This window comes from Alexandromys fortis, unplaced genomic scaffold, assembly GCF_014885135.2.
Source record: "Alexandromys fortis isolate MF-2015 unplaced genomic scaffold, M_Fortis_MF-2015_v1.1 scaffold_153, whole genome shotgun sequence".
NCBI classification, from domain to species: domain Eukaryota; kingdom Metazoa; phylum Chordata; class Mammalia; order Rodentia; family Cricetidae; genus Alexandromys; species Alexandromys fortis.
In genome coordinates this window covers 2,634,638-2,646,789 of record NW_026068032.1, presented here as the reverse complement: position 1 = coordinate 2,646,789, position 12,152 = coordinate 2,634,638, and the positions used below count along the sequence as shown (strand labels likewise).

The 12,152-nt window shown below is 40.7% G+C and overlaps 1 protein-coding gene across 1 annotated transcript in view; it reads left to right on the top strand.

Moving 5' to 3' along the window:
* The first annotated feature begins 25 nt into the window (after positions 1-25).
* Ints13 (integrator complex subunit 13) overlaps positions 26-12,152 on the top strand; it is a 41,361-nt gene continuing 29,234 nt past the window's right edge. The window contains exons 1-3 of the mRNA XM_050164740.1: positions 26-172; positions 961-1,196; positions 2,546-2,620. Coding sequence (XP_050020697.1) covers positions 972-1,196; positions 2,546-2,620 — 300 coding nt within the window. The 5' untranslated portion in view covers positions 26-172; positions 961-971. The remainder of the gene's footprint in view (positions 173-960; positions 1,197-2,545; positions 2,621-12,152) is intronic.

Below are 12,152 nucleotides of genomic sequence, written 5' to 3'. Positions count from 1 at the left end.
GCGCACGCGCTGGCGCGCGCTCCTGCGTTTAGGAAGCCGGTGTGTTGGGAGATGAGCGGGGCTGTCCTCCGCCGGTGGTACCCGACTCCACGGCTGTGCACCGACTCCCCACCCACCCTCCTCAGCCTTTCCCCTCGGCCTCCGTTCGTTCGCTGCAGGACCAGGCACGAAAGTAAGCGAACCTCGCTGCCGCGGGCTTCCCCGTCCGCTCGCCTTGCACACCGCCCCCCCCCCACCCGCAGCCAGGTGTGTGCAGGTTGCCGAGAGGCACTTGTGCGTGGAAGGGGCGCTCCGGGCGGTCTAGAGCGGCAGAGGGAGTAGCGGGACCGTTAAGATGGTTCGTTCCCTTGCACACTCTTGTTTCTGCTTCCCATGTGCTTTTAGAGTGTGGATTTTTTTTTTTTTTGTCTGTTGTAAGATTTTTATGAGCGAACCAGGGGACTGCACCACGTATTCTGTGTTTTCCTTATAAAGTTTTAGAAGTGGTTCGTCCTCAGCATCTGCTTGTTTTGGGAGACATGGTGAATTCCTACGGTGTATTTATTGCAAGTTGCCTGGGGAGGATGAGGGTTTGGACTGCACGGAAAGACCCAATGTCTTGTACTTTTGCTGTCAGTCTTCTGTGGAGTTTCCCTCTGCCCCTAGCATGGATCAGCATACATGCCTTTGAAGAATTGATCTGTGATATATAGGGAATATGAGTCCAGTACAAATAGTATGTACCGACGTTTTCTTCTATTTTAAGTACTTTGTAAGAGAAAAGAGAATTAGGGACTCACTTTGTTAGGTAAATTGACAGCCTCGTACGATGTAGCTCAGCCCTTGAACTGGCACCACAACCTTGTCCTTTGTTGAACAAAACTCTCGGAACTTAGGCACCCCGCCAAATCTTGAGGGAAACACACCTAAGTGATAAATGCTATGTACCAACATTTGACTACTATGTTTATCCTTTTACAGATTAAGACAAAATGAAGATTTTTTCCGAATCTCATAAAACGGTGTTTGTTGTGGATCACTGCCCGTACATGGCAGAGTCGTGCAGGCAGCATGTCGAGTTTGATATGCTGGTGAAGAATAGGACCCAAGGGATCATCCCTTTGGCTCCCATCTCCAAATCCTTGTGGACGTGCTCAGTAGAATCGTCCATGGAATACTGTAGAATCATGTATGACATATTTCCTTTCAAAAAGCTGGTGAGTGTTATGAACACACTTGTGACTTGGGGTGTATTTAACTGTGTAAATAGTTATGTGACTTTGCTGTAGATTTCTAGCTATTGTTTAAAATGTATGCAGAACTGCTCCTTATGATTAATATTGTTTGGGCATTTAACTATGGCCAGCAGTAATGATGGGTCATGGATGCTGAGCGCTTCCAAGTTCTAGGTGAGTTCCACAGTGCTTTCTACTTACACTTATACGTTGTCCTGTGAGGGGAGTAGTGTGTGTGCTAGGCCATGAGCAAAGTGTATAACACATATGTGTGCTACATGTATGGAACAGGCACTAAACTTTGAGAACAACTGGTATCTCAAGTGAAAGGAATGTTGAGAGGTTATTGTTTTGTATCCCTGGGTGTCCTAAAACTTTGCAGACCAGGTTGGCCTCAGACTCAGATCTACCTTCAGCTCTCAAGTGCTGAGAATAAAGACGTGCGCCACCTTCCCAGTTCCAGAAAGCTAAAAGTTTTGTTGTGTTGTTGTTTTTATTGTTTTAATCGGTGAGAAGAGACATTGACATTTGACAGAAAATTCCAAATATTAAAGTACCTTTAGGTTTCAGTATTTTAAATATTTCAAGATAAGCTGTCAAGTAATGCAAGTAGATGTCAAGTGTTTCGTATTATTTGCATCCTTATCTCCCCTCACAGGGCTTTGTCTTGTGCTAGGATCCCTACTCACGGTGCGTGCTAGGCAGGCGCTGTACTTTCATCCTTACAGTGTTTTTCAATTCGCCTTTTACTGAGGGGAAGAAAAGCATGTAGTTCATGTCCGTCATTTGGCCGTCAGTGCCTTGGACAGCTTTCGGTGCTCTGCCGAAGTGTTTCTTTAGGCTTACCTCCAGCTCTCTGCTTGTTTTGGATTTTGCCTTTTTGGGAGTGCATTTAAATTTAAAGGCCTTTGCATCTGCTGTTTGCATACTTGGGATTATCTCTCCCTGGATTGTTCTGGGACTGGTTGAGTAGTCAGTTTGAAAGCCTCTCAGTGGCTGTCTCTCTAGAGAATCCTGTCTTTTCCCACCTGACTTTGAGTAGTGAACCGGGTTGTTTCTCATAGCATTTATTATTCTCTGAAATTTTCCTGTTCATTTATTTGCTTGTGTTCTTTCTGCACTGCTTTGCCACATTTCCGCTCCAGACGGTCCCCATGTTGTGACAGAAGTGTTTGATCTATTACCGCGTTCCCACGTACTGGGTGCCTGGATGGCAGCTACATGTCCTAGGCATTCACATTTACAGAGCCATGAGTCATGTGTTATTTTATAGTTGGTGGCGATCCTGTGACGCTAGAGTTGAGTACTAATTGTTTCTTTGTATCCGTTAGGTGAATTTCATTGTGAGTGACTCAGGAGCTCATGTTTTAAATTCTTGGACTCAAGAAGACCAAAACTTACAGGAGGTATGCTTAGATTTTGAAAATTGTCTAAATGTATAAAACTTCCTAAGAATGATTAATTTTTTTTAAATTCCTGAATCTTTGCAGAGTTTTAAAATACCAAGTTATATGTATATAAGTATATAACAGCTCTTTTCATTCCAGTCATACCCACCCCAAGCAAATCTCAGCTCTAGCTTCTGGTTTTTATTTACATGTTAAATATAATTTCTACCTAACATATCTTATTTGGTTAGTTCTTAATTTAAACGTTATTCTGATTGTTAGTGATGATTTACTAAGATCCTCCCCTCATGCCTTTCCCTTGTTCTTTCTAATTGTTTTATCAGAATTTTTGTTTAGAATTCTGCTTTTGTATTATCCATAAAAGCGTTATTCACTGCTTTGCCAAATATTGTTTATTTGTGGAATATTGTTTATTTATATCGATTGATAATGTTTGTCAAATATTTTTTATTTATTATTGACTATTTATTTGTGGAATCTATAATTTCCTTTTTCTTCCTGTATACCTGTCATTGTTCAAATCCCTCAAGCTTCTCAGCCTTTCTCTGACCACCAGTGCATCAGATAGTTGAGCAGTTTGCTGCGGCCCAGCATGCACTGGCTGCGTGACTCCATGAGCTTCTGCTTTTCACATTGCATTGTTTCCTCTGTGATCGCTTGTCTGGTGGTGTGTGATGTGGCTCTTTTTATCGCTGTGTTCGGTAAGAAGAGATGCTTTCTCAGAGCTGTGAGGCTCTCACTCCACTCTGCTCAGGTTTCCCTTGATGCTGCTGAAGAAGCCCGTGACATTTTACGTAAATTCTGAAGGCTTTAGGAGTCTTTTCTTTCCTCATTTATATCCTGAAAGTATTCGGTGAGTCCTAGTGGGTCTTTTCCCATTTGTTAGGTTGGACCTTACATTCTTAGTTCAGAGAAAACTCTTGAGTTATATGGTTTTTTTTTGTTTTGTTTTGGTTTGTTTTTGGTTTTTCGAAACAAGGTTTCTCTGTGGTTTTGGAGCCTGTCCTGGAACTAGCTCTTGTAGACCAGGCTGGTCTCGAACTCATAGAAATCCGCCTGCCTCTGCCTCCCAAGTGCTGGGATTAAAGGTGTGCGCCACCACCGCCCGGCTGAGTTGTATGTTTGATACTGTTCTTGGGTCTGTGCTCTGTGTCTTTCTAGAATATCTATTGATGGGATGTTGGACTTTCTGGGTTAAAGTCGTTTTTCTTATTGAGCACTTGTGTTATTTGACTGACTGCTTGAGCCTTCTCACTCTTACTTTTAAATTATATTTGACTATATTTTGATTTCTAAGAGCTTGTCCTTGTACTTTATGTCCTTTTTGTCAGTCTTCTTGTTTTATGGTTGCATATGTATTTTAGAACTGGAGGTTATTATGGTTTATTTGAAGGTCAGTTTTGATCTTTATGTTCCCAGAGTTTTTTCCATGATGAGACTGTACTTAATGCCTGCTGACCTTTGGCTGCACAGTCTTGTTTATCAGCAAGGTCTGACCAGAGAGTCAGTGTGGGTAGGTATTCCTCACTGGGCTTCCCTGTGGTATAAGCCAAGTTTTCTTAAGGAACCTCAAAATGCCAAAGAGTCAAGAGGTCATCTCTTTGGGACCCTGCAAGTTCCCCAGAGAAGGTCCTCTACTATTTTACCTGTGTGCTGTGAACTTCATCGTCAGGGTCTGCCACTCACAGGAGGGCTCTGAGATTCTATTTAATCTTGCTACTTTAAATCTAGTACTATTTGTTATCCAAGGATAGTTCTAGTTTTATGTGGTGGTTTAAAATTTAAATTATAGTTCTTTTGTAGCCTTTGCCATGTTTAGATGCTTAGGAAGCCATAGAAACCTGTTTGTAGCAATTGAGGAGCGCCAAACCAGTGTCTTTCTAAACAGCTTCACATTAGCACTACCCAGTACCAAGTTCATGGTGTGCACCGACACTACAAATCAATATTTATAAAAATACACTTTCATTTTCAGCGGTTACAAAACATGTATTTATGGAGTACAAAGTGATATTTTTTTTAATACATGTATGCATTGTGTAATGTTCAAATCAGGTAAATAATATTTGTCTCTGCAAAAATTTAACATTTCTTTTTGGGGTGGGGGATTGAGACAGGTTTTCTCTGTAGCTTTGGAGCCTGTCCTGGAACCAGGCTGGCCTCAAACTCACAGAGATTCTCCTGCCTCTGCCTCCTGAGTGCTGGGATTAAAGGCGTGTGCCACCACTGCCTGGCAAATTTAACATTTTTTGAGACTGAAAACTTTTAAAATTCTTGGGCTGGGGATGTAGCTAAGTTGGTAGAATACTTAAGTAGTAGGCGTGAAGCCCTGCATTCAGATCTGCAGCACAGCATGAAGCCAGTGTGGTGGTGAATGCAGTCTCAGCGCTGGAGTTGAAGGCAGCAGGTTCTGAAGTCAAAATTGTCCTCAGCTGCATAGAGTTTGAACCTAGCTTGGGATACCCGAGACCTTCTCTAAACAAACAATCTTAGCTTTAAGAAGTGTGTGTACAAGAGAAAACTGATCACAGACAGAAGGAAAGAGTAGGTCACCCTGCAGACTGTCTGTCTGAGATAGCATGGCCCAGGGTCTGGGAGAAGGCTGGGTCAACTTTCTCGAGGTGGGAGCTGGACCTGAGTCACCTGGGACCCGAGGTGGGAGTTGGATTTTGCATGATCTTGGAGCCTGGAGCAGGAACATGGACGACTAGAGAGATCACTTCTGGATTGCTGACTCCTGAGTACATCGGGGACTGCATACAGAGAAAGTTATAGAAGCCAAAAGTGTTCAGGTCACCTCACTGAGCAGAAACTGAAGGATAGGGGAACTTGTCGTGTGGGGCTCAGGCACCTGGAAAACTATCACTAAATTGGTTTGATGGGACCAGACCAACTCACTCCCAGGTACTGGGGGCAGAGGAGTTTGGTGTGGGTTCCCTTCCAGCCATGGTGCTGATCCAGGCCTGAGTTCTTTCCTACTTGGTACCATGGTACAGTTGCTAGATGGAATACAACATACACAACTAAACTGGAATGCCAGGTGTAGATGGATTTTTCTTTGGGCCACCAGCTCACAAATAATGACATGGAGACTTCTTAGTAATTACGAAAGTTCTGCCTTGGCTTAGGCTTGTCCCACTAGCTCTTCTAACTTAACCCATTTATATTAATCTACAATTTGCCTCGTGGCTTTTATTTAAAAAAAAAAAAAAAAGAAGTGTGTACAAGGGGGCTGGAGAAATGGCTCAGTGGTTAAGAGCATTGCCTGTTCTTCCAAAGGTCCTGAGTTCAATTCCCAGCAACCACATGGTGGCTCACAACCATCTGTAAAGAGGTCTGGCGCCCTCTTCTGGCCTTCAGGCATACACATAGACAGAATATTGTATACATAATAAATAAATATTAAAAAAAGAAGTATGTACAATATATTGTCATTATGTAAAATTACCTTACAAACCAGTTCTCCTTTTCCTTCTACTCTGGGTCCTCCTGGGGATCAAACTCAAATTGTCAGGCTTGACAGAAAGCTCCTTTCTCCATTGGGCCATTGAGCAGCCCTCCTTCCTTATTTTTGATGCTAAAGCTAGGTCTCTCTGGCTGCTTGGATCCTGTGAAGGTTTCTCCTGTGACATAGAAATAGCATGTACAAATGCAATGAAAGTGATGTTTAGCACATGTACATTGTGTGGTGTTCTATCCTGGTAATAAGTTCTTAACAGTCTTCAAGTCCAGAACCACTAAAGCCCTGAACTGTTTGAGCTTCTGAAATGGCTGCAGGACAGCCTCCTGTCTCCTCCTCTTCCTGCTCTGTTGTTTAGTTGAGTGAAAATGTGTCACTTACTTGTCTTTTGTTTTTGTTTTTGTTTTTTTTCTTTCTGAGGAGAGATTTAACTGTGTAGCCCTGGCTGGCTTATAGCTGTGTAGACCACGCTGGCCTTGAATTCATCAAGATCCATCTGTATCGCCTGCCTTTTCAGGTGCTGGAATTAAATGCATGGGCCACCACAGCTGGAATGTTAAGATATTTTCTTTTGAAAATAATTTAATATTAAATATTATTGGTAGAGTAGAATATATTGCTTATTATATCTTATATTAATGTTTTATAATTACTTTGAGTGTTTTGAGGTATTCTGCTATAATATTAGAGTTCATGATACTCAGAATACCAAATAAATTTATGAAATTTTGTGATAATACAGTATTACATGAAACCTTTGAACATCCTTATTCATTCCTCAGAAGCTGTAGTGTCGGGAAGTGTGTAAGATTATATGTTTTATGCTGCTTGAGCTCTCAGTCAAACAGTCCTTCTTCTTCACTCATCAGTAGCTAGGACCACAGGCACATGGCACACAGACAACTTTTTTAAAAAGCTGTATTGAGAATGATTCATATGCCATGAAATTTGTCTATTTAAAGTATAAAATTATAAAATGTACTAGTGCTAAAATTTCAATACATCCGCAGCTATGTGTAGTGATTACCACAGTCAATTTTAAAGCAGTCCCCTACCTCAAAATCATCCCCATATGCATTGTTATTAATACTTCTTAATCCCCTATTTCCAGACAATCACTAGTCTTTCTGTCAGTTTCCATGCTAATGGACTCTGTAGTATGTGGTTTTGTGACTGGCTTCTTAACTTTGCATTTACATCATGTTTAAGGTTCATCCATGGTGCTGTTTATTTATTGTGTGTGTGCATGATGTGTGTCTGTGTGCCCATGTCGAGATCAGGACAGCCTTGTGGGCCTTTCTCTCCTTCCAGCTTTACCTGGTTCTGCACTGAACTCAGGTCCTCGAGCTTACGTCATTAGATAGCAGGAAAACTGAGCCTTCTTCCAACTCTCTTCATTATTTTTTTCAGACTTTTGTATTGGGTGTGCGTGTGCCTCATTTTATTTATCTCTCAGGCATTGGACATTTGGGGCTGTTGTGAATAATGCTGGGAACACCTGTATATATGGTTTTTTTGTGTGTGTGTGAAAATTATGACCCCTTCCTGGTTTTTTTGATACACATTTAAGAGTGGAGTTGTTTGGTGACTTGGTGACCTGTATTTGACAGTTTGAAGAACCGCCAAGCTGTTTGACCCCTTCCAGCAGCGAATGGGGGTTTGCTTTTCTCTAAGTGCTTGTCAGTGTTTATTATCTGACTTTGGATTCTAGATGCCTAGTGCATTTAATGATACTCCATGTAGAAATTGTTATTTCTGCAATGAGTAACATCGAGCATGTGCTTACTGGCCATTGTGTACGGTCATTGGCAAGTTTCCTACTTAGCTCCTATGCCTGTGTTTTAAATTTGTCTAAAATTTTTTATTACACTTATGTAGGGAAGTGGGGTTTCTTCGTGTGCCACTTGTACAAGTGGAAGTCAGAGAAGAGCTTGGTGGAGTTGGTTCCTCTTCTGCTTTTGTGTGGTTCTGAGAATGGAAGTCAGGTCGTCAGCTAGGCGGCATTGAAGCATCTCTCGGTGCCGCTCTGGGTTCGCGTGCAAGGCTGATGCACACATGCCCTGGGCTGTCTTTGCGCTAGTGCACTCTCTATAACTGCTGCTTTGCACGGTTTGTAAGTCGGGTTAATTTCAGTCTGTCTGTCTACTTTGTTCTGTGAGATGGTTTGGCTGATTTGGATCCCTTGCTGAATCAGCTCTGTAAACACAAAGGATCAGCCAAGACTGACAGGAGCCACACTGAAGCTATAGATAGGTTTGGGTGATGTGCATCTTAGCAGTATAAGGTCTTTCAGGCCTTGAGGACACGAAGTTGTTCTGTGTCTCTAGATCTTGAATTGCTTTATCAGTGTTTTTTGTAGTTTGGAATGTAAGCTTTTTATTTATTTTGTTAAATTTATTAAGTATTTTTTTCTTTTAAGAGTTATTGTAAAAATTTTTTTCTTAATTTTCTTTTGGATTATTCATTCTAAGTGTATAGAAATACAATTAAATTTTTGTGTATTGATATTATATCCTGTAACTTTGATGAATTACTAAATTAATTGGCAGTACTTGGGATTGAACCTGTAGCCCCATGCATGCTAGACAAGGGCTCTCCCACTGAGCTACAGTTGCAGCCTGGTGTTCATTAATTCTAGTAGCTTTTTAATGGATTCCTTGAGGTTTCCTGTACTCAACATAATATCTCCTGTAGGAATAGTTCTACTTCTTGTCCTCCACTCTGAATCTGTAACATGGGGGGCCCTATTTGTTGTTGGGGTTTTTGTCCCACGCAATACTCCACAACTGTTTAGCCCCAAAGAAAATCACACATAGGTCTCCATAAATTATAAGCTGATTGGCCCATTAGCTCTAGCCTCTCACTGGCTAACTCTCACATCTTGATTAACCCATTTTTCTGATCTATGTTAGCCATGTGGCTCAGTACCTTTTTCAGTGAGGCAGATCACATCCTGCTGCTTCGGTGGTCTAGGCAGGAGTGGGAGGAATAAACTTCCTCCTTCCCAGAATTCTCCTGTTTTCATTACATCATTTGTACTTCCTGTCTGGTTTACCCACCTATATTTCCTGCCTGGCCAGTCAGTGTTTATAATATGATTGACAGAATACAGACAATTCTCCCGCACCATGAACCCGTACATTTCCTTTTCTTTTCTAATTGTCCTGACTAGAGCATTGAAGTTGAACATGTAAAAATGGGGAGGGAGGAGATGCAAGTCAAATAATCCCAAGATAACTCTAAAAGATTTCAAGATTATTCTTTATTGTAAGGGGAAAACTCATGGGGGGGCGGGGAGGGGGAGTGGCAGTATGTGTGGAGCTCGGGAACAAGAGCCCAAGGCCAGTGGTTTTCTCTGAATACCCAAAAAGTCACACCCCAGCCTGGTCCAGCCTCTTAAAGGTCATTGATTGAAGGAGGTTCCCCATCACTTCCCCCTTTTGTCTAAATAAATAAACCCAATACAAAATAATATATACTAGGAACATATTTCAAGTATAAAATTAGAATTACAACCAGCATAAACAATATTAAGCAAGGAAAGCCGGGTGGTGGTGGCGCACACCTTTAATCCCAGCACTCGGGAGGCAGAGGCAGGCGGATCTCTGTGAGTTCGAGATCAGCCTGGTCTACAAGAGCCGGTTCCAGGACAGGCTCCAAAACCACAGAGAAACCCTGTCTCGAAGAACCAAAAAAAAAAAAAAAAAAAAAAAAAAAAAAGAAAGAAAGAAAGAAAGAAAAAGAAAAGAAAGAAAGAAAAAACTATTAAGCAAGGAACATATACTAAGTGTTTTACCCTAAGGAGTCTAAGTCTTGTATTGGAAATGGCTTGGCTAGATCATAAGAGGAAGGTCACTACAACTAATCTTAAACCCCATCGAAGGCCTGAGAAGGGAGATAATATTACTTGAGTAGGCAGGAAGTACAATCAAGCAGCTTCCAAAATGTGCAGTATATGACAGAGACAACTGGCTACCTGAGCAATCACCTAAAGTCTCATTTGCAACATGAGCAACCAACTTTGGCTAAGGCCTAAAGTAAATGACAGACCAAGGCAGGAAAATTTTCAGAACTGTCTTACCCTGTCTTGGCAAGGTTTGGCAGTCTTTTTCTTGTATCCTGCTTGTCTAGTCCGGACATCATGCACTTTGTCAGTGGTTGAGGCATGGGCAGTTCGTTGCCCAAAGGCCAGTTGTGACAAGAAGAAAACAAACTCCAAGTGGAGTGTCTTTGGTGCTCAGCGTTCTCTCGGGAATAGATCAGTGCTGCCAGGAGCAGCTGTGTCTCATGTCAACAGAACCCCAAGTTATTTAAATGCCATGTTTTACAGGTCTTTGGAGTGGTTGAAGATTACCTATCTCTGTGTAAAGAACCTAACTAGTCTGACTATAAGTATAAAAAGCATGAATGACTATTAACCTATAATACCTAATTCCTGTATAATTTAAAGACTACAACTTCATATCAGAATATTAAACAATTTAAACAACTGCAGTGAATGAGGATAATGACCTCAAAATGTAAACAATGTATAAGTATCTTGATCACAGGTAGAAATATATAATGCAATGTGATAAATATATCCTAAAATTGTATCAATACACACAATGTCTTAAACAGAGGTAGAAACACATGCATGCATGCATACAGTCTGACAAAATAACTTTGCATAGGTGTACAAATATTGTAAACAGAAATAGAAACATACCCAATATAACAAATATAATTTGAACTTGTATTAATATATAAGAATTTATACCAATGTAAATTGTCCATAAATAATATTATTACTCACTATTATTATCACTAGTGTGAGTAAGTTCACACTAATCTACCTATTATCCCATTCAATTTTCCCTTTTTTTTTTTTAAAGGAGATCTCTGGGCCTACATAATTTTCACCCCAATCCTATACAATTAATAATCAACCCTGAAATGGTGTCCTTAACCCTAAGGACAAACTTTGTTGGGAGAGGGGACTTTGTCTTTTAGAATTGTTTTCAGCTATTGTGGGGGGCGATATTTTACCTATGGGATCCTGTAAAAGTAAAATGATGGTTAAGTTTCAAGATTACTGCCTAGTATAATTGCAAATGATTTCTGAGTATTTGATAGGGATTTTTTAAAGTTCTTATTTGGAGTTCTGGCCAGAACGTTGTAAGAAGGTACAGCAATTTAGCAGTTGATATCCCAAAACCAGTTTCATAGTAGTACTGTCAGCATCATGACATCATATCAACCAGGTGGAGGTGTTGTTGAGGGAGGGACCCCATCTTCTTCTTGGAATCTTTAAAGATGACTGCAGGAGGGGGCTGGAGAGATGGCTCAGTGGTTGAGAGTATTGCCTGCTCTTCCAAAGGTCCTGAGTTCAATTCCCAGCAACCACATGGTGGCTCACAACCATCTGTAAAGAGGTCTGGCGCCCTCTTCTGGCCTGCAGACATACAGATAGAACATTGTATATATACATAATAAATAAATATTTTTAAAAAAAGATGACTGCAGGAAAATCTACTGTTCATTGTTGAAAATTTAAACATTGTTTATAGACGTGTATTTAATGAAAGGTAATATAGACAAAATAGGCATGGAGGAAAGTAAAATATTTTCTTGAAATCTTTTTTTTTTGTTCCATACCAGATGGCTCCTGACATGAGACAGAAAGTCTGAATTTTTTTTTTAACAACATGCTTGGATTTAGAGAAGGGTAGCCATTGTCCAACTACAAAGCCAGCTGTGTATATATATACACACACACACATGCATTTATACACATATTGATCACCTGTCCTCAAAAGTGATCCTTTATGGATAATTTTTTTCTCTTTAGGCATCCAAGCATCCAGGGTCTCTTGACTTGTTGAAGATGAGCATTTTCCTGTAAAGACAAAAAACAGAACCCTGTCCTAACCCTATATGAGGTGTTTTTTTTTTTTTTTTTTTTTTAACCTCATATAGATATGTTCGTATGGTTGTCACCTCTGTGGGTGAGCTGTCATTTTTCTTTTCAAGAAGTTTCTTTTTTTTTTTCAACTGAATCTTTATTAATTTTGATGGTATCTGTAGTCC